This window comes from Lathamus discolor, chromosome 2 (genome assembly GCF_037157495.1).
Source record: "Lathamus discolor isolate bLatDis1 chromosome 2, bLatDis1.hap1, whole genome shotgun sequence".
In the NCBI taxonomy this organism is placed as follows: Eukaryota; Metazoa; Chordata; class Aves; order Psittaciformes; family Psittacidae; genus Lathamus; species Lathamus discolor.
In genome coordinates, this window is record NC_088885.1 from 14,597,939 (window position 1) to 14,624,569 (window position 26,631).

Here is a 26,631-nt window from a genome sequence, read left to right on the forward strand (position 1 = left end):
TGAAACAGTGACTGACTGAGGGAGGAAACCAGGGAAGATTAAAGGGAATGTCTTGGGAGTAACAAAACGCAAAGTCCGAGCTTTCTTAGGCTCAACTGCACCGGGTGAGCTACCTGGAAAAAAGCTGGCTTTGGGTTTGTTTCCCTTGACAAACTGAAGGACTTGTGATCAGGGGCTCTCAGAGTCACGTTTAGGATTTGGACGTTGCCCTTGCCTTGGCTGCCCGTGTGCTGTCAGCGCTGGAGTTTGGTAGAGCCGTGCTTCACGATTCCCCTTTTATTTCAACTCTCCGCCTGCTGTAACGCGCAGCACTTCCTAAATGAGTTGTGCCCGTTTAGTCAGCTCCTGCCCGTTTTGATTCATAATAGCACATTTCTAGGTAGCGATCCCTTGCTCCTGAGGGCTTCAGGAGACTGAATGCTCCAGAGATGACTGTGCGTTGGCACAGCACTGATGTTCCTGTGTGTTCAGGTGGTAGTGCTACAGCAGTTACTGTATGTTTAGGTATAAGTATAGACTCTGTTGTTGGATTAAGAGCATTGGAGCAAAGGTGGTCTTCCCAGGGAACGTCGTGGAGCCTCGGCTCCTCATCCTGCCTTTCAGGGCTAGTGAGAATTCCTTCCCTTAGTCCTCGTTTCCCTTTGTTTTACAGGACTGGTGACTGCAGGACAGGCTCCTCAACCTTGCCGTCCAGCCAGCTTCTTCCCTTACGCCAACAGAGCGGCCTCCTGCCTGTACCCCCCTGCTTTCCAGGCAGCGCCTTCCCAGCAGCGCCCAGTCCCTTGCAGACCGTGGCAGGGTTCTGTTGGGTCGCTGCCAGGGCACGGGGCTTCCGCAGCTTTCCCAGGCCCAGGGGCTCCCTTTCCCGTCCTCCACCGGGGTTCCACCGAGGTCACGTACACGCTCCACACCGTGTGCTCGCTTCTGCCGCTTCAGCGAGGGGCTCCAGCTGCTGCTTCCCTTCCAGAACCTGGCAGCTGCGCGTCTCCGGGGCAGTGCTTGCCAGGCCCGGATCCAACACGTACGGCAAAAGTTCTCCCCTTGCTGCCCGAGAAGTTACCGCAAAGTGATGCATGAAATGGTTTTCCCCAGTGCTCTGTCACTGTGTGTGTACCTGACGTGGGTGCTTGCAGTGAGATGTGTGCTCCCTGCCCGTTACTTGCTACCAGCCGGTGACAGAATGTGCGTTAGCTGCTCCTTTCTTCTGGCTCTGATGAGATGAACTGTATCAGAGACAGAAGAGCTTAGAAATGCCTTCTCTGCAATGAGCAGGGAAGGACAACAGTGTGTGGGTGAAGCAGGTGTGTGTGGAATCCTGGTTCACCTGGAAGACTTGAAGTATTACAAATGAATTGGCCCCTTTCCCTTTGCCGGCCGAGCCCATCAGTGGGGCAGTTTTTCTTGCTGTTAGATCAGGCACTGCTGCAGCTGGGAAAAAACCCCAAGAAAAGGTGTTGTGAGTGCAAACCATTCTTTTTGTGCACCATTCTGCACTTCAGACCCGTTCAGAACTGGTCACCAGTCTGGGCTGCTACACGGTTATGTTTGCTCTCCTCCCCTTGATGTACAGGCATTACAGCGCATTTGATTCACGAGCTGCTTTCACTATAAGCTCTACTAAGTGCAAGAGTTGTGCAATTTCTACTTTACTTGTAGCTTCTTATAGCCTGTGATCTGGACATTCTGTTTTACACTTGCCTCCTGTTTCACAAGCACTTTTTCCTGCTTTTTGGAATAAGATCCCATTTTCATTCCAGTGTGTGTGTGTGAACAGGCAGGCCCTTCCTGTGGGCGTCCCCTTTCTGTGGTGTGGTGTGTTGAGAAAGTCAAGCCGCCAAATCCAAAGGGTGATATTAAGATAGAGTGAATAGGAAGTTTCTGTGTGTGTGTGTGTTGGTTAATTCTACAAGACGTATGTTTGATCTGTGTCTCCATACTTCAGAAGAAATATGTTTTAAGGTGGAGAGCTCAGTCTCTCAGTCAGTGGGGAGGCCATAATCCCTTTCAGGGAGTTATCTTACGGAGTGGTTACTGCAGTGTTTAATGCAAGTAAGCAACAGAACTGTGCACACTGGGCACCGGTTCTGGCATCTGATCCCTGTGTTTGAATTTTGCAGCCACCCCGCAGTGTTTGCCCCCTGCCCAGGGAGGGCCTCTGACTGTCAGCGCCAGTGCTGCGGCTGCGGCGTCCACCGACTGCGGCTTTGTGCAGGTGAGTGCAGCGCACAGAGAGCAGGGGGAAGGGAGGAGACCCCGTGCACGGACCGCAGGGTTCTGGGCTTGCGGCAGGAAGGAGAGGACTTTGGGACTGACCTGCTTTGGAAAGGGAAAGTAACGTGGTTTGCCAGTGCCCATTTCAAAGCACCGCTTTGAAACACGAAAGGGGCAGTGCTGTAATGCAGGTAAGGTTTCAGGGCAGCGGCATAGTGGGTGTCCTCATCGGCGGAGGGTTTTTTCCCATAAAAGTGTTATGTTTGACTTCACCATAGTTCGCTTTAGTTCCTGAGTCTCCGTTTGTCCTTGAAGAAAGCCCTGGCCTGCACAAAATGGGATTCTTTAATGTTATGATACTGGGAATCAGCTCCACTTCTGTGCCCCAGACAGCTTGCGGCAGTCCTGAGTTTCATTGGATGCATGAGAAGAACCAAGCTGACTTTTGCAATTGGCCCCAGCTCAGAGATACCCTATCTAGGAGAGCTCCAGTGCTTCCTGTCAAGGCTTTCTAGAATTCTGGTGGAAATCGCCCCTCATTGGGTGGCCTGGCTTATCCAGTAGCAAAAGAACCTCAGTAAAAATGCCAGGGCTTCCTTTCGCGGTCCAGCAGCATGGAGATACTTTTTTTCCTCACAGGGGATAAGCAAAGCAAGCTCTGCTGGTGTGTGCTGAAAAAGGGTTGACCCGTGCAAGCCTGATCGTCCAGTTTCTTGTCTTGCGAATACCAACCTTTTGTCCTTTTTGCGTGTTTTCCTGTTTTAATATGAGCTTACCCGAGCTGGGGAGGTTATGGCCAGGGTAACGTTGCTGTGAGGCTAGAAATAGCCAACAGCCAGTCGTGCCATCGATAGGCTGGTGTTTGTTTTCCACACGGTGCATCTTTGTCCTCTCACTTCCATTGTGAGCTGCTTTTCCCTCCAGCACATGAGGATCAGTGTGAGCGATGGGAAGTCACAGTCACATCAGTTCCGATGTCAGAAGGCTGAGATCAGTGTCTGGGATAGCACATGCTCCCAAAGGAGTCGTCAGGGGGTGGTGGTGTGTCGAGATTGAAAGGTGATAGAAATACACGGTCAAAAGGGTCTTCCTTGGAGAAGCAAGTCCCATGGAGTCAGAAGAGGTGGACTGGTTACTTAACCAGTAAGTGGCCTGGTAGCTTCCTGGTTAACCGCTTCCTGGTTAGCGGTTGCTTGGATTGTACACCCGCAGCCAGGGAACTGCCAGTCAAAAGGTGCTGGTGCATCTGGGCAGAGGTTGGTGGAAGGTCCCCTGCGTGTGAGCAGCCCAAAGGCAAGCAGGGGTGTAAGCCAGTGGTGCCAGGTCAGTGCCTGGCTGCCTCTGAGCAGGACAGCAGGAGCATTGTGCAGAAGGGATCAAACGGGCTTGAGATTTCCGAGCCTTAGTGTAGCCTCGATCGCTTCTCCGGGAGCAGGGTGGCAGGGGCTGTGCAGGTGGTACAGAAGACAGTGCTTTGGCTGTGGATCTCACTGAGCTCTGGCCAAGAATCAGTTTACCTCGTGTGTGCTCTGGGGCAGACACTTCCCCGAGGTCTTGCTGAGGGATGCAGCCAGCTACAGCATTGGTCATCCTGCCCTGCTTGTGTCCTCATCATCAGTAAGCACTTGCATGGTCCTCAGAAGCAGTAAAATCCGTCAGCCCTGACTGAAAATGGTTGTGATTTTTGGGTCTAGCAATTCCCTGTATTTTGTTTCTCGCAGAGTCCTGACGTGCAGCCACCTTCTGCAGCTGAATGCCCGCCCTCTGATGGGGCACATCATGCATCTGAGGGCGAGGAGAAGTTGCCGGAATTCAGCTACGAAGATGTGTTTGAGATTTTGAATGAGATGTGTGCATCACGCAGCGCTGTTGTAGTGGAAAGCTGGGATGGAGAGCTGCTTGAAAGCTACCTCAATGCAGCCATAGAAAGCACCGCTGCTGCTGAAACGGCACAAGACTCTGTGACCACACAGGGAGCCCCTGAAGAACGGGGAGAAGGACTGGATCACACCCCAGCTCACCAGTCTGAAATGGCTGTTGTGGAGGCACTGTTCAGTGCAGAGCACGTAAGGGCTAAATGGAGGTAAAACTTCCCGGGAAACTGTTGCGTGATCTTTGGGTTTATTTCATTTTTGGTGTGTTTATTCAAAGGAGAATGCGAGTGTTGCATGTGCATCTCTGACGGAAGGGAGAGAGCTGCCATCAGGAACCGAGGCGGCGAAGAAAGCTGCAGAAGAGCCAGGATCCCCTGCAAAACCTCAGTGCAGGAAGAGAAGACAGAGCTCACAGCAGGGTAAGTCCCTGGTAAGAGATCCTACGTTTGTTAGAGGCGGCCAAGACAGCTGCTCTGAAACTCTTCCAGGAAGGGGAGATCACAAGAGCTGAGTTACTGTCTGCAGTGTAAGTACCTCACTGGGCCTTCAGTTCAACCATTGCACTCGCACGAGCTCTTAGCGTACTTCCCGACAGGCTTCTATAGATAAGCTGGTGCTGAGGACTCCTGGGGGGAGAAGGGAATAAATTCTGTCAGTCAGTAAAAGCTGAAGCTGCGGGAGTTGTGTCAGAGCCCTGCACGGCACAGCGCACAACACTGAGATGCCGGCTGTGGGTATGTTTGCTGGAGGGTGAGAGTGCCACAGAGGGAGCACTGACGAATGAGGTGACCGTTGAAGTAAGAGGGGAAAAGCCCCGCATGCTGCCGAAGTGAGTGCACGAGTCCAGCCTTTCTGGCTCAGCGCACTAAAGGCGTTTCAGAGCAGCCTGCTGGTACGTGTGCTGAGACACAGGAGAAAAGCACCCTCAGATTCCCAAGTGGCAGGCCGCCTTTGGCCAGGTCGGACCGTCCCCGATGGCAGCACAGTTGCTGTGCGTGCTGCCGGGTGAGCCCTAGGCAAGGCCTGATGCTTCCTGGGTGTCGTTTGCTTCCTAGACCCCCAGGAGCCGGAAGGTGGAGCCTGTAAGCGGGGCTGCTTCTGGAGGAAGACACCGGAGTGAGGAGCGGTGAACACGTGGAGCAGCTGCCGGCTGGTTCCGTCCTGCGAGTGCGGCAGCAGCGCTGGGCACGGAACTGGGGCCTGGGTTCAGCGTCACGCCTCTTCTGTTTCCGGACTTTGACGTTACTGATAGCTTTAGTCATCAATTTGTGTGTTATTCATAGCTTTAGTCATCAGCTTGTGTGTTACTGATAGCTTTATTCCTAAATTCCTATGTTCATTCGTAGCTTCATTCATAAATTTGTTATTTATAGCTTTATTCATAAATTTATATGTTATTCATAGCATTATTCATAAATTTGTAGGTTATTTATAGCTTTATTCATATATTTGTATGGTATTTATGGCTTTATTAAAAATGTGTTATTTATAGCTTTATTAATAAATTTATATTATTTATAGTGCTATTCATAAATTTGCTATTTTTAGCTTTATTAATAAATTTATACAGTATTTATAGCTTTATTCATAACTTTGAAATTATAGGTATAAATTTATATGTTATTTATAGCTTTATTAATAAATGTGTATTTTATTCATAGCTTTATTAATAAATTACTGTGTTGTTTATAGCTTTATTAATAAACTTATTTATAGTGTTATTCATAAATTTGCTATGTTTAGCTTTATTAATAAATTTGTACATTATTTATAGCTTTAGTCATAACTTTGAAATTATAGGTATAAATTTATATGCTATTTGTAGCTTTATTAATAAATTTATGTTATTTATAGTGTTATTCATAAATTTGCTATTTTTAGCTTTATTAATAAATTTATACATTATTTGTAGCTTTAGTCATAACTTTGAAATTATAGGTATAAATTTATATGTTATTTATAGCTTTATTAATAAATTTATGTTATTTATAGTGTTATTCATAAATCTGCTATTTTTAGCTTTATTAATAAATTTATACATTATTTATAGCTTTAGTCATAACTTTGAAATTATAGGTATAAATTTATATGTTATTTATAGCTTTATTAATAAATTTATGTTATTTATAGTGTTTTCATACATTTGCTATTTTTAGCTTTATTAATAAATTTATACATTATTTATAGCTTTAGTCATAACTTTGTAAATTATAGGTATAAATTTATATGTTATTTATAGCTTTATTAATAAATTTATGTTATTTATAGTGTTATTCATAAATTTGCTATTTTTAGCTTTATTAATAAATTTATACACTATTTATAGCTTTATTCAGAACTTTGAAAATTATAGGTATAAATGTATATGTTATTTATAGCTTTATTAATAAATGTGTATTTTATTCATAGCTTTATTAATAAATTTCTGTGTTGTTTATGGCTTTTTTAATAAATTTATGTTATTTATAGTGTTATTCTAAATTTGCTATTTTTAGCTTTATTTAAAAAATTTATACATTATTTATGGCTTTAGTCATAACTTTGATAATTATAGGTATAAATTTATATGTTATTTATAGCTTTATTAATAAATGTGTATTTTATTCATAGCTTTATTAATAAATTTCTGTGTTGCTTATAGCTTTATTAATAAATTTATGTTATTTATAGTGTTATTCATAAATTTGCTATTTTTAGCTTTATTAATAAATTTATACATTATTTATAGCTTTATTCATATTTATAGCTTTTTAAATAAATTTATTGTTATTTATAGCTCTATTCATAAATTTGTATGTTATTTATAGATTCGTTAATAAATTTATCATTATAGCTTTCTTCACAAATTTGTATGTTATTTATGGCTCTATTAATAAATTTTATTTTATAGCTTTAATAAATTTATTGTTATCTATAGCTTGATTCATAAATTTGTATGTTATTTATAGCTTTATTAATAAATTTATTGTTATTTTTAGCTCGATTCATAAATTGTATGTTATTTATAGCTTTATTAATAAATGTGTATATTATAGCTCTACTAATAAATTTCTGTGTTGTTTATAGCTTTATTAATAAATTTATGTTATTTATAGTTTATTCATAAATTTGCTATTTTTAGCTTTATTAATAAATTTATACATTATAGCTTTATTCATAACTTTGAAAATTATAGGTATAAATTTATATGTTACTTATAGCTTTATTAATAAATTTATGTGATTTATAGTGTTATTCATAAATTTGCTATTTTTCGCTTTACTAATAAATTTATACATTATTTATAGCTTTAGTCATAACTTTGAAAATTATAGGTATAAATGTATACGTTATTTATTCCTTTATTAATAAATGTCTATTTTATTCATAGCTTTATTAATGAATTTCCGTATTTTTATAGCTTTATTAATAAATTTATGTTAATTTTAGTGTTATTCATAAATTTGCTATTTTTAGCTTTATTAATAAATTTATACATTATTTATAGCTTTATTCATAACTTTGAAATTATAGGTATAAATTTATGTGTTATTTATAGCTTTATTAATAAATGTTGTTTATAGCTGTCTTCACAAATTTGTATATTTATAGCTTTTTAAATAAATTTATTGTTATTTATAGCTCTATTCATAAATTTGTATGTTATTTATAGATTCGTTAATAAATTTATCATTATAGCTTTCTTCACAAATTTGTATGTTATTTATGGCTCTATTAATAAATTTTATTTTATAGCTTTAATAAATTTATTGTTATCTATAGCTCGATTCATAAATTTGTATGTTATTCATAGCTTTATTAATAAATTGTTATTTATAGCTTGATTCATAAATTGTATGTTATTTATAGCTTTATTAATAAATTTATTGTTATTTATAGCTCGATTAATAAATTGTATGTTATTTATAGCTTTATTAATAAATTAATTGTTATTTATAGCTTGATTCATCAATTTGTATGTTATTCATAGCTTTATTAAATTTATTGTTATTTATATCTTCACAAATTTGTATGTTTTTTATAGCTTTCTTAATAAATTTATTGTTCTTCATAGCTCTATTCATAAATTTGTATGTTATTTATCGCTTTCTTAATAAATTTCTTCTTATTTAAAGCTTTTCATAAATTCGTATGTTATTTATATCTTAATAAATTTATGTTATAGCTTTATTAGTAAATGTATTGTTACTTATAGCTGTGTTCATAAATGTGTATGTTATAGCTTTATTAATAAATTTATTCTTATATATAGCTCTATTCAAAAATTTGTTATTTATATCTTTATTAATAAATTTATTGTTATTTATAGTTTTCTTCACAAGTCTGTATGTTATTTATAGTTTCTTAATAAATTTATTGTTATTTACAGCTCTATTCATAAATTTGTTTTTTATAGCTTTCTTTATCTATTGTTATTTATAGCTATGTTCATAAATTTGTATGTTATTTATTGCTTCATTAATAAATTTATTGTTATTTATAGCTTTCTTCACAAATTTGTATGTTATTTATAGCTTTATTAATAAATTTATTGTTATTTATAACATTCTCAATGTTTATACTGATAATAAATCTTATGGTTTAAAGAGCCGTGTTTGTGTCTTGATGTTAAGAACGGTGCTGACATCTTTGTACTAGACACTGTCAGTCTGGTCTGTGCTCTCAGCATCGCCATCCCCCCTGGACTTTGCAATCCACGTTGTGGGAACTATTAATAACTGCACCTCCTGCTTTTTCTCCTCGGAGGACCAACCTATGGGGGAGACGTCCCCCCACATCTTCCACCTCCCCGCCAGGCTCTTTACGGTAGCATTTCAGAATTTCAGACACTTCAAATGTCCTTTGAATGCCCATGAAACCACCCTGCTCCTCTGCTGGGCACCAGCGTGTTGCTGCCTATGGTTCAGGTCTTGCTTAAGGGTGAGCAACGCTGTGAGCACACCCCCAGACACCTTCCCCGAGGCTGTACGGTTACGGGAGCAGGGTGTGTGGGACCGTATGGGCAGGTACCTAGGCCAGGGGCCCCTGCAATGCTGTGGAACTTCACCCCTGAACAAGTGCAAGATCCAGGAGAACCACTCCATTGGCTGGGAAAAGCATCGTCCTGGCGATACCAGAGAGGCGAAACCAGCACAACGTGCTGGGGCCTGCCCCGTGCCCACCGAGCCCTGCTCAGCACTATGCAGCACCCTCAAGGAGAAAAGGTCCCTGGATCTCGTGGCAAAGCAGCAGGCAGTGCTTCTACTCCAACCCCAGCAACCAGCACTGCGGCTGCTGCAGCCTCAGCAGCGGCTCTCCAGCCATTCCAGCCGGGGTGACAGGTACTGGCAGACGCAGGCTCAGCCCAGAAGCCCATCGGGCACTGCGGAAGGTGGGAAGGGGCTGGTGGGCTTTGCAGAACCCTGACTGTGGCAATGTCCGCAGAAGCCCCTGTGCTCCCTCAGCAGCTGCGCCGGGACAGGAGCTGTTGCTGGGCCTCCCCTGCCCTTGGCAAGCACAGCCCCAGCCCCAGCAACAGTCGGGAGCTGCGCTTCCTGAACCAAATAATGCTGCTTCCAGCTCTGTGCCCGTGTACAAAGAGCCCAGGATCGGGTCACTGCTGAAACCCAGCTGGGAACTCAGCACCAGCAGCCACTTGCTCAGCACCCGGGCGGGATGGGGAGGAGAATGGGAACAACGTAAAACCCGCAGGTGGAGATGAGAACAGGTCAGGAACCGAAATCAAGTACACTGTAATATTCGTGTTATTGCTATTAAAGAATGGAAACAACAAGCGGAGAGATACGGAACCAAAAAGGGAAAAAGACACCAGGAGCCAGCAGTGATGCCCAATACAGTTGCTCAGCACCCGCTGAGCGTCACCCAGCCCGACCCAAGCAGCAACCCGTCCCTTCTGGGTGACCCGCCCCGGTTTCTATGGCCTGAGGTGTCATGGGCGCACTGGGCTGCAAAGCATTTCTACTAGCGAGGATGATGTATAAATTGGTATTTATTAAAATAATATCTGCTCGATAATAATTATAATTACACGGTATAGCTTATTACAAAAATAAGTGAGGCTTAGAGTTGGGGTCAGGAATAAGGGTTTTGCTCAGGGATAGGGTTTAGGGTTAGGGGTTAGGTTTTGATTTAAGCCACGGCATCACAGCAGGGAGGGGACAAGGACATGAGGAGTTTGAGGAATCCCAGTAGAGTTTTGGGGGCTCTGGGCATGTTTTAGGGTGTCCATTGGATGTTGTCTGGGTGGTTTGGATTTTTTTTGAGGTGTTTCAGGGGTGTGCCTGGGTGTTATGGGGGTGTTTCAGAGTGGTCCATTAGAGCAGGTTGCTCCGAGCCCTGTCCAACCCGGCCTTGAACACAGCCAGGGATGGGGCAGCCACAGCTTCTCTGTGGCCCTTCATAGCCTCGTCATTGCAGGATCATACGAGAACAGAGGCTGGAGGGGACCGCAGGAAATCTCAAGCCCAGCCTGTCAGAAACAGGCTCAGAACAAGCGGTTCAAAGGTCGATTCAGCCCCAGTTGGAAAACCCCAAGGCCAGAGGCTGCACAGCCTCTCTGGGTGACCGGATGCAGCACTTGCCTGAGCCTATGGGGACAAGGTTTCCTTATGTCCTGGCTGAAACTCTCCTCTGCCACTATCCCCCATTGCCTTCCGTCCTCCCACCAGGCACCAGAGTGAGGACCCTGGCTCTGTATTCTCCACGTCCTCCTTGCCGGGAGAGGCAGCCAGTCCCGACAGCCTTCCCTTCCCAAGATCGCAGGTCCCCATCAGCCTTCCCTTCTCCGGGCTGGACAAGCCCAGCTCCCCCAGCCTCTCCCCACAGGCACGGGGCTCCAGTCCCTGCCTGTCCTGAGGGCCCGTTGCTAAACCCACTCCTGCTTGCCAATGTCATTCCTGAATTGGGGAACTGAAACCCGGATGGAGTATCCCAGAGCATCCCTTCCCTTGTTCTCCTGCCGTGCTCCCGGCCATACAGCCCGCGGTGCTGCTGCGCTCCCTTGCTGCCAGGGCACACGCTGCCTCCTGTCCAGCTCCTGCCCCCCCAGACCTTTGCCATGGGCTGCTCCCAGCCAGGCAGCCCCAGCCTGTGCCATTGCAGGGGAGTCCCCTGCAGGGACCCCTGTGTCCCTGCTCTCCTGCCCAGGACACCCTGAGAGGTCTGCAGCCCCCCCGTGCCATCCCGTCTCCCCACACCAGCACAACAGCCCTGGCCCTTGGGCTCCTCAAGAGCTCTTCCTGCTCCAGGGACAGAGCAGCCGTCCCAGAGAGCCGTATCACAGAGAAGAAGTTGCTGCAGGGTCTTTGGTTTCCCTTAAATACAGTGAGAGACGCCCAAGGACACATCCTCTGTGGGTCACTGGACGTGTGTGGATACTTAAGCAGGAGGGGATGAAAACTGCCGTTTACACGCAGACAAGAACATCACCAGCTGAAACAGAAAGACCTATGTAAAGCAGCAAAGGGAGATAGAGCCTGAAACACATCCAGCCACCAGCTTCCTCAGAGCATCCTTGAGCTCCTGGTTCCTCAGGCTGGAGATGAGGGGGCTCACTGCTGGAGACACCACCGAGTACAGAACTGCCACCACCAGATCCAGGGATGGGATGGGATGGAGGAGGGCTTCAGGCAGGCGAATGCGCCAGTGCTGACAGACAGGGAGAGCACGGGCAGGCGAGGGAGGCACGTGCAGAAGGCTTTGTGGTGCCCTTGCTCAGAGGGGATCCTCAGCACGGCTCTGATGATGTGCACGGAGGACCCCACGATGAAAACAAAACACCCCAATGATAAACAGGCACCAACCACCAGAAGTGCAGCTTCCCGGAGGCAGGAATGTGAGCAGGAGAGCTTGAGGATCTGGGGCATTTCCCAGAAGAACTGCCCCACAGCCCTGCCTTGGCAGAGGGGTAGTGAAAAGGTACTGGCTGTGTGCAGCAGAGCAGTGACAAACCCACTGCCCCAGGCAGCTGCTGCCATGGGGACACAAGCTCTGCTTGTCCCGCAGGGCAAGGGCTTGGTGTGCTTTCTCCTCTACTTGGAGGTGGCTGGATGCTTTCTCACTTTCAGTTAACCAAATACTGCGAAGACTTGACTCCCCTTTTCAACAAAATACCTCATGTTACTCATATATTTAGCTAATAGGAAATAAAACTGATTAAAGGCACTGGCTGCCTATGCACAATCTAATAAACTGCGCTAATAGTGGTTTTCCTGGCACCACAAAACATTACATTCTTGCATGATGTCCAGTATTGAACTCTGAGGCAGAACAGAAGACACGATTGATCTGTTGGAAAGTGCTTCCATTCCCAATTAACCCAGCTAGTTTCATTAAACCTTGTTGTTTACCTCGCTGGATTGCTCTTCATGCTGAATCCATAGTTACCTTCTGGTTTATCCTCACAGATGAAAAGTGCTTACAGGGGCAAAGCTAGAGGAATGTCTGGCAACAGATTCTAGTGTCTATTCCTTATTATCTATTTTAACTGCTCCTTAGTATCCTTTTAATATGTTAACTGCACCCCTTACCTCCAGTTCGCAGCGGCTGCAGGTTGCAGCGCCAGGCTCTGCGGTACCAAACAACTGGCACTGCAGGCCTAAGGCTTTGTCTTCATTCCCACACTCATTTGTGGTATCTGCACCTACACAGACCAGTCCCATGGCCTGAAAATCCATCAGGAGAGGTGAGGTAGAGGAATGCCTTCTATGGCACATTCATTTGAAAGCCATGCTCTAATTTCTAGGCAGTCTCAACCAGGCACAAGTATACTATCAAATAGAAACCAAACATTAGAGAAAAGCAGCCCTTTGGACAACTCTGCATTTTTTAGTGAGCAACCGAAGTTGCTATAGATGAAAACCAGCCAATTTCCAGATACATGGAGACATTAAATCAGTTTGGGATTTGGGACAGCTCTGCTTAGCTTCAAGAAATCTACAGAAAATTGCCCTTGGCACCAGCTCTTTTGTATGCCTGCTCCTAGAAGGTATTTCTGCAACTTCATCAACTTTCCTTTGTATTTAAATCTATTTACAATAAATAGCAATACTAAAAAAAGCTAGAGTTCACACACCAACACAGCACACAAGGATAGGTAGATTCTGGTAGAATATTTCCATTTCTACACTTTGAATGAAGATCAGCTTCATGCATCACTGAAACCAACCAGCCTTCCATCAGGTGTTTAGGACCTTCCAGCTTCACCAGCACAGTGACTGATAACGTGACACGCTGCTGTTATACCACAGCAAGTGACATGGCCGTGTAGCTGCACATTGTAATTAACCACTGATTTCCAACAGAAAGAGGAGAGACTGTTACATTCAATTAACTTGCCTTCCTCTCAGCTGACAGCAGCCGAGTGCTCAACGCTTCATATACTTCTTGCAAATTTCCTTTTCCACAAGCATTATAATTGCTGTAATTAGCACGGATCAGCTATGACAGCAGCGCTCTCAGTTATCCAATGCAGTAGCTTATAGAAAGTTAAGATTGATCAGTTTTATTAAGTAGCTCAACCAGCACTTCTCTTTTACCAACATTCTCATATAGTTCCATGTAGGCTTGTTTTGGGTGTTTTTTTCAGATAATTCAGACACAGTCTATACAACTCTACAGAAAAAGAGTATTTCCCTAAGAAATACAGCTTGGGGTGAGCGCAGCTGGTGAGAGTCACATGCACACCTAAGAAGAAGTGTCGCAAAGAGCTGGGAGACACGAGCATAGCTTGCTTTAGAAGTCTCGTTTATTGCTAAGCAGCTGGATGCTTATATACCTTGCTTGCATGTTCATAGTTTGATTACAGAGAGATTATTGGCTTACAGCTTTTGCATGTTACAAGATCATTGGTTTATAGCTTTTACATGTTACAAGGTTATTGGTTAAAGATACAGTAAAGGAATTCAGCAAAACAGGATACAAAATAGCATCAGGGACAAGGAGTCTGGTCAGTGAGATAAACATTAAGCAACTTGAAGGTCACAAACTTAATTATCGTTCTGCTGCTGCCGCGGTTTATCTCCAGGGCGCGCTCATCTTGCTCCCTTGTACTTTTCCATCTGAGATTTGCACCAGCTGCCGCGTAGCACCATCTGCATGGCCTCTGCCACGCAGCCAGTCCTTTGCAAAGCTCTCCACAAAGAAGTACAGCAGTATGCGAAAAGTGATAGGGGTGCTCCATGTTTGCTGTTGAATGAGAGCTGGTGTCAGAACCAAGATAACATTACAGAATATAACAGAATATATTCTGTCATGCTCTTTCTTTTCTTACGGACTTGTGTTTGTCCGTAGGAAAGAGGCTGCCAAGTACCCTGAACCTCCTTTTTGACTTTCTTCTGTTTCCCACGTGACAGCCTGCTGTCAGAGGTGCTCAGTGTTTTAGCTGACCTGACATTTTGATGTGCCTGTCAGCACAGTGTTAGGAGAGGTTAGAAGAGGCAACTGGCAAGGCTATGGAAGTTTACATGAGCCGGTAACTTGCCCCCTGAGCAGATATTGAGATCCGAGCAAATGCGGTCAGGCCTGATCACTATGGGACATCTTCCTTCTGCAGAATGACGCACAGAGTGACTTCGGGATTGTAACCCTGTTGTGCTTCATGTCAGTCATGATTCTAAAAGGACCTACAGGAAATCTGGAGATGAACTTTTTACAAGGGCATTTAGCGATAGGACAAATGAGAATGGCTTTTAACTGACAGGGGAGACTGAGATTAGACATTAGGAAGAAGTTCTTCCCTGTGAGGGTGCTGAGGCGCTGGCACAGGGTGCCCGGAGAAGCTGTGGCTGCCCCATCCCTGGCAGTGTTCAAGGCCAGGTTGGATGGGCCTTGGAGCAACCTGGTCTAGCGGGAGGTGCCCCTGCCCGTGTCAGGGATTGGAACTGGGTGAGCTTTAAGGTCCCTTCCAACCCAAACCAGTCTGGGATTCTATCTGCCCAGGGAACGAAAGCTGCAAAGAATAAGAGCAATGCAAGTACTTTGTATGGCACAGTACAACAAATCACATGGTGGCTTCTATTACATTTGCTTGAAGCCTCAAGAAAATGTAATCTGCTGTGATAAATAAATGCTTAAAGGAGATCAGCCACTGACCTGGTGGGTCACTGGATCATGCTTGGTGTAAGGAGTTCACCCTGTTCAGACTCTGTACTGTGGCACATAAATGAACCTATGGGGGTTACCCTAGTGCCTGCGGTGGGAATGATGAACAGCTCAGGCTGTGCACTACCTCCGCTGCCCGACCTTTCACTGTCAATCGAGAGAAGCAGTCGTGACTGACTAGAGGAACATAACCTCACTGTACGATTTGCTGTAGCCTTCGCACATGCATCACTACGTCCTTGCACTGACTGGCCATGAGGTGGCAATGTCAATCTTCTTAAAGCATTTCTCACATTGCTAGTCTCAGCCCTCGCTCTTGCTCCTACTCCTCCTCCTTTGTGCCTTTTCCCTTGTTCTTATTTAGTCTGGTTTTACAGTTAAAGAACCTGTACATGTATTTTAATTTTCATTGCAAAAGTTAAATGAGTCCACAACAAAGACTTTCTGATCCCACTAGGCTGTATGCTTTCTTCTGCTTCCCCTTCATTCTATTCCTTACGGGTGCTCAAGTGCACTATTTAAGGGAATTACATGTTCAATGCCAGCTTCCCATGAAAGATTCCTCCCCTTCTTGAGGTGTAAATGTGAGAGACTTTGTCGTTCCACTGAAGTTTCTTTGAGCATCTGGGTTTTTGCTGACTCTCAGACCAACAGGCTCCACCATCCAGACATCTCCATTTCACAACGTTTATCCTTTTGCAATAAAAAGTCCTTTCATTCAAGGTCCATTTTTCATTCTTTGTCTAAACCCCCAAAAGGTTATTTTCTATGAATCTCTGTTACTTCACTGTAACAGAGTGGTACAAGGGTACCATTTCAAGGCGGTACAATGAAGTCTGGTGAAGAAGCACCAGAGCCCCAGCTGAGAAAGATGGTTTAAGTACCAGAATGGCACGCTCAAGAGCTCCCACCTAGGGCTGTTCCCATCTTCTGGAATCCACTGCTCACCAGTATCAACATAAAGGTGCTCGAAGCCTGAAGCAGGACACCCTATTCTTGGTTCAGGAACATTTTGTTGAACAAGGGTGTCAGTTAAAACTTCCGGAAGCAATAAGGACCTGCAGTTACTGATACAGAATTGGTCCTTCAAGTCCCTCCTAATGACAGTTCTGTTAACAATCCTCTGTGGAAATTACAGACATCTCCCAAAGGATTATCACAGACCTGTAACACTTCCCACTAGAATGTTTTTAATACCCTTGTCCCAAGAGACAGCTGAAGGGCCACATCCTTTAAGAAAGCAAACAGCTTCTTCACATGCACTCATTGTCTGTGCTCCTTTCCTTCAGCCCTCTGCCAGAAACAGCCCAGAAGTTCCTGACATGTTGGCTTCAGGTACCAGTCACACATTTTGTGACACTGGAACTTGACAAGCAAATCATCAATGCTTAAACCTACATAGCAGAGCGCAGCCACCTGCCCACAAATGCTCTTGTAGCCCCACATTGGGTTGTTTCAGCACTGATTTCCTGTAGTTGTTGCTGTGACAGCAGCAGCACTCAGGATGCTCTCCAAGAGAGGACAGAGGCACAAGTTTCAGGCAGAGGGAGGGAAGGGGCAGAAGCCCACAGCACAAGCCCTGATGAGGGAAGGTGCCTCCTGCCCTTGCAGTCAGGTGGGAGCCATGGGAGGTTTCCTCCAAAAGCTCTCCCCTCTTCAGTAAGCTCTCAGCTTTATGCCTCTCATTTTGTGCAGCTTCTTCATTCATCCACAACTGCCTACAGAGACAGGCAGAGGAAGCATAGTGGGCATTCTGAACTGCTTTTAAAGCTTTGGGTTTAGCCTCTCATTCACCTCTTTTCCCACAGCTCAGTACAAAGTCTGCTTTATACAACGTGTTCCTTCTTTCAAGCATGAAACAAAACTATCCCTCAGTACTTGTGCTGTACAGCGCCTGCTCTTATTAGAGTAGGAAGGAATAATTGCAGGGATTATGAATGTGGTACTGAATGTCAAGGCGTATTAAAGCTGTTCAATATCTCGAGATTGAATAAAGATTCTTCCAAGGCACTGCTTTTCTGCCTGAAATTAAATTGTGGCATCAAATACCTTATAAGTGGATCTACCCAGTAACTAATTTTGTTGGCATATTCAAGAAGTTATTCATCTTACCATTACCCGAATGCGTCAAAACTCTTTGTGCTCACAAGCATCCCAGCTTTTTTTTATCCAATCCTGCTGCTAAGGAACAAAAACACTCTTGTCATTCATCGAGCACGGAGCACACGTATCATGCTGCAGTATGTATCACTCATGCCAGGCTTTGTGAAAAAGATGGATCATACAGTGTGGGCTCTTGGAGGAATTCATTGCTGAGTAATTTCAAGGTATTTGTCCATAAGCACATTTTATTTTGGGTAATGATGCCAAAGCAGTGACCTAATCTGTTCAGAAGCTGCATCGCAGTGTTTCAGGAGATGGGCAGCTGCAGTGCTGCTAGGGCTCGATGCAGTGTCCAGTTGAAGACATTGGAAATTGCCTCTCCAGCCAGCCATTTGGAAGGTGCAGCCATCCTCCTGCTGTTCTCCACACAGGTCTGCCCATGCAAAGGCTCAGTATTGAAAAAGCCCTCGGGTTTGCAATTGCACTGACCTCTGCCCTCACTCCTATCACCACACATGGAACTGGCTGCTGCACAAGTGCCTCGGTACAAGGCTGGCAGCATTCTAACACATCTCAAGGAGCGGTCTGCGTTGGAAGGGACCTTAAAATCATCCAGTTCCAACCCCTCTGCCATGGGCAGGAACACCTTCCGCTAGACCCTTTAGGCACTGGAAGCTGCTCTAAGGTCTTGCCAGCACCTTCTCTTCTCCAGACGGAACAGCTCTCTCAGCCTGGATCCAGAGCAGGGCTGCTGCAGCACTTGGACCATCTTTGTGGCCTCCTCTAGACTCACTGCAACAGGTTCATGTTCCTCTTGTGTTGGGGGCCCCAGAGCTGTGATGTAGTACTGCGGGGCAGGGGGAGTCTCACAAGGACGTAGAGAGGGAGAATCACCTCCCTTGACCTGCTGGACACGGAAGCCTGTCTTGGGCAAAGACTGAAGAAGTGATGAAAACATCTCCTTGGCTCTTCCCTGAGCTGGGGGAGATTAAAGCACCTGAAACACATTCGGGTTTATGCTGAATTCAAGGGCAATGCTTTTGTAGCATGGCTCCCCAGTCTGGCAGCAGGAAACAGTTCTCATGGATAACCAAAGAAGCTTAGTTATGAATTTGATGCCATATGTGAGACAGTTGAGAAGCTCCTTCCCAGGCTGAATAGTCAAGAACCAAGCCTCAGATTTGTCAGAGGATTCAGCCAGAGCTGAACAGGTATCACCCGGTTGCAAGGAAGCTTTAACAGCCTTGCTGCTATTCTACCTTTAAATACAAAAACCTGATAAATCTATTACATACTTCAAAGCGGGATCCTGAAGCAAGAAAAGCAGAAACAGTAATGCTAGGGAGAGGTTTGTGTTCCGGTTCTTTCCTTCTTCCCTGCTTCAGGCATAGAGAAATGCAACTACTTCGTGATTACTCAGATAATCCAAAGAGATGCAGCTTGAATCTCAACTCCCAGCACCTGTCCACGTTATTTCAAGCCAACTTTACACCCTGGACAAATCTATTCTTCCTTGACGTCTGCCTGCTCGCAAGGCCTTTGGTAAAAGGCAGACAGCTGCTGGGATACGGAGCTGTGCTGAAGCGACTGATGATACACTAAAGCTTATTTTGGCTTTGTGCAGCAAAAGAGGGGGGTATACAGACTCAGCAGGCAGCAGTAACAAGGCAGCAATGCTAAGCTAGCTGTTCAGGATGAGACTGAAGCGAGGGATGGGATGAACACTTTCTGTGTGTCAGAAAGGATCTCCCTGGCTCAGGATGTTCTGAATCAGTTTCACAGTGCTTGTAATCTTCCTCCAGTCAATACAGGGAAAGCCGGAACCAGCAGTCTAGCTACATACAGTTGGATTGGTTTTCTTTAATGGCTGAAACGTGGGATATAAATCCCAGTGAACTAACAAGTAAAGCTGGGGAGTATCAGTGCTGCGACTTTGGGGAAATCTTTCTGGTCTGTGATTTGTTAGAGCAGATTTCTGAAACACTGACAGTTCAGGGGCATGAGAGTCTGATGAAAGCTGACATGTGGTATGACAGTTGGCTTGCACTTGATTCCAAAATGTTAGCAGATATAACCTTATCCCAATTTAATCATGCAACCGAAGTTATTAGCCAAGTCCGAACTCCGGATTATTAACAATAATGAAGCCATCATGCATTTTGAGAAGAAAAATTTAGAAGAAAAATATTAATATGGTGATTGTTAAAAAAGCATATCCAATTCATTTCAGATGGTGTCACAGGTCACTGGTATCAGTGCTGGTCCAAGCCTTTGCCAGCTTCAACAGTCTCCTCCCGAGCAGTTCTACAACCTCCATACTGTGACTAGCTGAGAAAGAAGCCATGTATGTGTGTGTATGTATAACTGTCCATACACACATATATATTACGTGGTTTTATATGTATGTTTTAAATGAGTCACTGTTCGGTTCCTACTTTGATAGGAATCCATGATGCTATTCAAGTTTCATGCACAAGCAAAGTACCTTTTCAGAGAAATCACAGGATGTTTGTGCATTATTTTGGTTCACTGTTTGGACTGAAGAAATATTGGGAAAATCACCACATCCACATCAAGGACTTCTTGTGCCAATACCTGACGCTCCTTCATTTACTGTCATGTGCTGCAGAGGGAAAAGGTGGAATTTCCTCTCGCCTCCTCTGAAATCTATCCTCTCCCACTAGAAAAATCTACCACCACAGTCCTGACCAAGAAACCCTACTGCCAGTATTAGTCAGCATTAATGATGAGAACAACAACGAGGTAGCTTGTCAGGAGCACAGTGTGACTCAGCCTGGCTTCCCCAAGTCCTTCTGCACCATTACACTTCAGTATTGTCCCAGCACATTTAGAGTAACAGATGATTAAACACAGCCTCATTTCAGGAATCAAGTTAATGAAGCAAGCACTGTGCAATGTAAAGGCTTGCTTTGTAAAGGTTTCTGCAGTCACGGTGACTTTCTTCCCACTATCCTGAATTAGTAGATGTATTTATTAACCTGGCACTGTGGGTGGGGAGAAAACCCCCACACTGAAGTCAGCTTCCTTACAGAGGTGGATTAACATAAAACATGAAAAATAATTATTACAAGCTCAGTGCAGGCAGCTAGCTGTAAAGTCTGTAGAAACAAAAGTAATTTCTGTACCTGGCCACTAATCACTTGTACAGCCCTCAAACACCCCTCTGTGAACTGTGCAGCAGGCTCTCAGGTGCTCTCATCCTCCGCTAAGGGCTGTCGGGGAACCATTACCATCTTCCATACTCATTACCGCATTTTGAGAAGAAGCATTCAAATTCACATTGTCTTTTACCAACCAATAACAAATCTGACCTGAAGCAATATAAGAGCAGATTCTCAGCACGGCCTTTCACCCACTGTACCTGAAACAGCAAATCTTACACACCAACAGGACAATCACAGCATCAAGTCTAATTTAAACCTTTTGGAAAAGAAAGCAGCCTCTGAGTACAGACGACTGCCTAAATTGCCAGGCTCAAAGGGGCACCAAGGCCAGCCACAGACCTGGCCTTACTGGTGCACACCACAGGTCAACACCCAGGGCCAGGACAGTTTAACATTTTCATTCACAATGGTGGGTGATCGAGCAGAGCTCACCCTTGGCATGTTTGCAGGTAACACAAAACCAGGAGAAGACAATACTGCGCTGCCATTCACAGGGACATGAACGGGCGGAAGACATGAGCCAACGCATGAATCTCAGGCACCAGCACACACAGGGACCAGAGAGCTGGAAAGCAGCTTCACAGAAAAAGCCCTGGGGAAACAATGGGAATGTGAGCCAGCCACATGCACTCATGCGGCAACACATGCACCCTTGCGGCAAAGACATCCCACAGCTCCCAGATCACCAGCAGGTCACAGTAACACAGTGAAGACTGCTGGATGGAAGATCTAATAACAGAGACACATTGCAGATCATACCTGTGTTTCAAACCACTAATATATTATATAAATATATATATTCCTGTAATGTACATGATTATTCTAATATATATTGATATACATCTTAAAGTAATGGACATATTAGAATAATATATATATTGGAATAATGTTATCTATAATTAATATATATTAAGACCACCAAAACTTCCAAGTTGCCCAAGCAGTGCTACATTGCTTAAAGGACAGTCATCCACTCCTGCCATCAACCAGTTTAAAATTCATCCACTTGAACCCACCTTTCATGCGTCAGCCAGTGTTTCTCAGGCAGGTGACTCACCTGACAAGGCTCTCTAAAATGGGTATTCAGCATATTTTAAGTAATGTGGTCTGTGACTTCTAGATGCATATAATGAAAATGGAACAAATACATTGCTATTTATCGTGTATTTCATCAACAAAGCCTGCAAAGAGGCAGCAATATTTTCTGCTGAGGAAAGTATTTACACAGGCATACAACTGCAAAAAAAAAAAGTTTATTTTATTGCCCACATTATTAAACACTAAACAAGACAACCTTGCAGTTTATACATTAGGAATGTGAGTTTTCAGGTATAATGAAGAGAACACTTCACTGTAAAAAGGTGAAATACTGCATTAGGATAATACAGAACAGTGTCACACATGAAAGGAAGAATTTGAAAGAGTGTGGTACATTAAACTCAGGCTTCTCAGGTGAAGACAGACACCTATAGACTGATGTAGCTATTCCACAGACTTTGGTGAATATTAGAAATGTACACATCTAGTCTTAGAATTGTACAAATACAAAAGGCAATATATTACACACCTATATACAGCACTGTAACCCTCAAACGCTGACAAAAGATATTAGACAATAATTAAGTTAGAAATTTCTAGAATCCTCACAGAAATCAGAAGAGACCTCCTTAGAGAGAAGTGTAGCTAAAAGAGCGCTATATTTCTGTACCTGTCAAATCAGGTATTCAAGGCAATTCAAGGACATTTCACTCCCTTTGGAAAAGTCACTGAAGCTCTACAGCAAGTGGTTAGAGGCCATCCGCTTTTTGCACAAATGGTACAGATTCTCACAACAAAAATAATTATTCTCAGCTTCAACAGTTTTGAAAGCTTGAAGCCGTAATTGGAAACAGTGCCCTTTGATTTAAAACAGTAAGGTCAGTTGTAAGTGTCAGCATTAAAACAAATTCTCTTACTATAATTTGAGAGGATTCAATCCTGCATGCACATTCTTCAGGGAAAGCGTTCTGTTTGGAGTGTTCTCCACTGCCGGCTAGACAGATTACAGTACGGGATGTCTTTATATGTCTTCCTTACACTCTTAGGAGACCTCTACTACATTAACACACATTTTTCATTCATCAGTCTGAAGTGATCCAGTAATGCTCAAAACTCAAGAGCCTGACAGTTTTAGAAATATCACAAAAGAATTAATATATCTGGCTCCTGCCCTGCTTCCCTCTACCTCCAATCCATGGATATTTTGAAAACAAATAATCCTGCCCTCCCCTCTTCCCTATCCCGCTTTCCTGCCTTTTTTTCTTTCTTTTTTTTTTTTTTTTTGTCTATTTTTAAGGAAGGAAAGAAACACAACTGAAAGTTTTACTGCTCACATAAGGAAAGAGATATTCAGACTCGACCAGTATCAAACATGTAATGTCAGTTCACAAAAACATGCTCATTGTGTAAATTGCTCCAAAGACCAATACATACATACTTATATGAAGCCACATATGTATAGAAACAGCAGCCTTTAGTACTGAGAACTTTTCATCATTTTCTAAAAGAAGGTGTGAAGCTTTATGTAATTTGAGTTGTACCAGTATGAGCCTATTGGCCCCTGGGTTCAAGTCAGACCAGTTAGAATAATTAGCTGGAGAAAATAAAAGGATAAACTATAAACTGACTTGACTTTAACACTGTTTGACTGGTAGACAATAGTACTGTAAACATGATGGCATTTTAGATCCTTCAAAATTCTATTTATAGCTAAAGTGACTACATCTTCCCAATATAATAAAGATCTTTTAAACCAACAGCCAGCTTGAAAAGAGTGTGTAGTGTGGAGATACCAACCAATCACGAACTAAATGAAAAGAAAACCAGTAGAGTTACTTAAAACTTCTAGTCCCTTGACACTCAGAACTAATACCATTACAGCAAACATCTATCAATTGCAATTTTGTGTATCTATTCTAGTTTATGTTTCAATTTAAAATTACTTCTAAGTATTTCCTAAGTATTCTCCAGTGCTACACTGCAAGAGCAGATCAAGAGGCAGCTGTAAGTTCTGCAGGTTATTTCCTCATACTATCTAGAACAATTTCAAGGAAAGGAAGAGCTCCACATTCAGTATGTATAGTGCTAGCCAAGGTTTGCAGCTATCAGCTGCCTAAACCCTCCTACTGCTTGTGGTTACGCATGCTCCAAGCGGCCACAGGCATTAGTCAATCTGAAACAAATGTGCTGTTGCAGAAAAACCTGTTAAAAAGGCAAAATTTTCGGCCATACAAAGTATTTACAAAAACATACAACTTCAAACAACCAGTTTATTTCACTGGCTAAAGTATTAAATACTAAACAGGACAAACCTGCAGTTTATACATCAGGAATGTAAGTTTTCATGTACAATTAAGAAAACATTCCTCTGTAAAAAGTTGAACTACTGCATTACTAGAATAGAACAGTCACACAACAAACTGAAGAATGAGAAAATGTGGCACATTCATTTAAAGGCAGTCTCTCAGGTGAAGATGAACACCTACAGACCACTCCAGCTATTCCACAGGCTGCAGTGAACATTAAGAAAGGTACACACCTATTCTGCAGTCTTAGAAGCAGAATTACACAACTTATCCCTATCAACTATATATCCTCATCTCTTTTCATTAACCAATCAACTTATTAATTGCTATAAACCTGAATAATGTTAGCTGCTTAAAAGTTGCTTGTGCTTCAGTTTAAGTCAAAAAAGGGATATCTAAATCTATCTTCAGGCAAATGGGAAAGTCTACCAGAGTTTTAGTTTGCTCTGTTACAAGGTTCCAGACCATATGGGATCACTAGCTGCAGAAATCTGGATGGTTGGGAATGACTGTGCCTTAGATCTTTCTACTTCATTCATAATAAATTGTCTGTCAGCTCATCACTGCTATTGGAGTAGTTTTGTCAGCTACTGCTTCTCCAAATTTCTGCATAAGAAGTTTTAATACCCATTTTTAATTAAAACCTTAACATTATAAAAGTTGGTATCAAACAACGTCATCAAACTAGCTGAAGATTAAAGGTTTGGTAGCCTAGGACAGGCTGCTGTTTTAGAATTTCGAACTAGAAAAATAATAGATATAAAAGATTAGGAATTACAGTACTAGTTATATTTACATTATAATTTCCCTTTGTGCTTGCAAGTTACTGAAAGTACACATCCTTTGGTAGTTTTCTCTTAGTCTCAAGTAAGAAGTCCATGTTCACACATTCACACTCCTGATTTGCTTGAGTCAGTGCAAAGGGCTCACACCTTATTTCCTGCATAACACAGTTACATAAGCACATCTCTTCCTCATAAATAATAATACTGATGGCAGTGACTTTTCAGTGAGTAGCTTTGCGCCTGATATTTAAGAATCTGAAACAAAAACAGTCTGTCACATGATTCCTAAGTCTAAAGAGTGACTACTATAGCAACTGGTAAGAACTCCCATCTGCAAGTATTGCTGCTGTATGACTTTTGGCCCAGTTTCAAAGACATACAGAAAAACCAAAATGCTTTCATAATTCAGACTTGTACAGGTGTAAATACGTATGAACACTGCAACACGTACTAACTACCATTACAAAAACCACCAGAACATCAAACACTGAACTGATGCTTCTAGTTTTACATGTACACACCGCTTTCTCATGGCTAACACACAAGAACGTTTGTTCTTACAATGCTGTTCCAAAATGTCATGCCCATACTGCAAGATTCAGCTTAATCAAAACAAGTCCTTGCAGTTTTGCCTATGCCAAGTGGTACTGAAAAAGCAGAATCTGGGAAAGAGGATTTATTTGTTCCCATACTGTGCATTTGTAAAAAGCCAAACATCTTGGTCAGTGGCTAAACAACCAGTTAATGCTTCTTAGACTGATGAAGATGTAACTTCACATGAAGCCATAAAAAACTGGGTATATAAATACAGTAAGTCAAAGAGGAACTTTGCAAGCTGTTAGAATTTGATGCAAAATAATTACAACTGTTGTCTATTCACTGTTACTGTCAAATATGAGCCAAGTAAGAATTTATGGGCTTGTGGTTTAAGAAAGTAATATGTAACATATTAAGGAGTTTAATGTATCAATGCACCAATACCAGCATAAACCCTCAGTATTTTTAGTTTTCATACTTGCCAACTGGATATCAATCTGTTGACAAAGTTATGCTAATACTAGGAGGTCGCTGCTGGTTAGGTTGTTTGCTTAAGATCGGAAAATCTGATCTTTCTGTTCCATATATCAGTTTTTCCTCCTGGAGACTGCAAGCTGAAAACCTGTTTGCCTCTGTACCAGATACACCACCACGATTATTTGGAACTGTGACACCACTGACCTGTTCAAAGGATTTACTGAACACTGTAGTGGTTGTTCTGGCCAGACTGTGGCTGCCAGGCTTAGGCAGGGACTGGCTAGTTGTCAGTGTCAGTCTCTTCAGAGAGACAAGCTCTAGATTCTCACTCATGGCTCTCTGGGTTTGTTTTCGTGACAAGTGTTCTCTGCAGGTTTCTCCTTCTTTTTCTTTTCCTCCAGCTTTGCTTCCTCCAGACCTTCGTTGGCTCTTCCCTAATAGGTTCTTACTGCTCGTGTTGCTGCTGTTAGATAGGGCAGACTGACTTGTGCTAGAAGTAGCCCTAGAGTAAAACCCTTCATCACTTTCAGATACTTCGATCAGTTCCTCTTGTATCTCTAAATCAGTATTACCTGTATGGTAGAAAACAAAATAAAATAATTAGCATTTGACTTTCTCACATTTACTAATTTTATGTATTGCTAGATTTTGATATTTACAAGCATGAAGCCATACAGCAACAGAAGAGAGAACAGAAGACAAACCACTTACCTATTCCGTTTTATTTTGGAATTAAGGTTCATTAGGATAGAAAGTTGCAGCAAATAATGCTGCATTAACTAGATCAAAAGCATGCCCAAAATCTCATTTTGTAGTGATTTGGAAAAGAAAACGAACAAGCAGTCTTGTTAATTCATGCAGATTAGAAATTTAAGAAACTCACAGATTAGAAGATGCCACACAAAACAAAATGTGTAAAACTTATTCTGAGCAAGTGCTTCCATACACGATTTTGCAAAGCTTGTTAATTATAAAGGTATGTGATCAATGCTCCAGCGCATCCAGTATGGCACTG

The 26,631-nt window shown here is 43.1% G+C and overlaps 1 protein-coding gene and 1 long non-coding RNA gene across 11 annotated transcripts in view; one reads left to right on the top strand and one right to left on the bottom strand.

Moving 5' to 3' along the window:
* The first annotated feature begins 977 nt into the window (after window positions 1-977).
* Window positions 978-3,968, top strand: LOC136009120 (uncharacterized). The gene is made up of 3 exons (XR_010610345.1): window positions 978-1,021; window positions 2,118-2,212; window positions 3,933-3,968. It is a non-coding gene; the product is annotated as an uncharacterized LOC136009120 (long non-coding RNA).
* Window positions 3,969-21,710: 17,742 nt separating this feature from the next.
* The window catches only part of HYCC1 (hyccin PI4KA lipid kinase complex subunit 1), a 46,322-nt gene continuing 41,401 nt past the window's right edge, over window positions 21,711-26,631 (bottom strand). For 8 of the 10 annotated variants that reach the window (XM_065665849.1, XM_065665853.1, XM_065665846.1 and 5 more), the window contains one exon: window positions 21,711-26,188. In XM_065665849.1, the coding sequence (XP_065521921.1) occupies window positions 25,632-26,188 (557 nt within the window). In that variant the 3' untranslated portion in view covers window positions 21,711-25,631. The remainder of the gene's footprint in view (window positions 26,189-26,631) is intronic. The other 2 variants (XM_065665855.1, XM_065665854.1) reach the window with 2 other exon arrangements.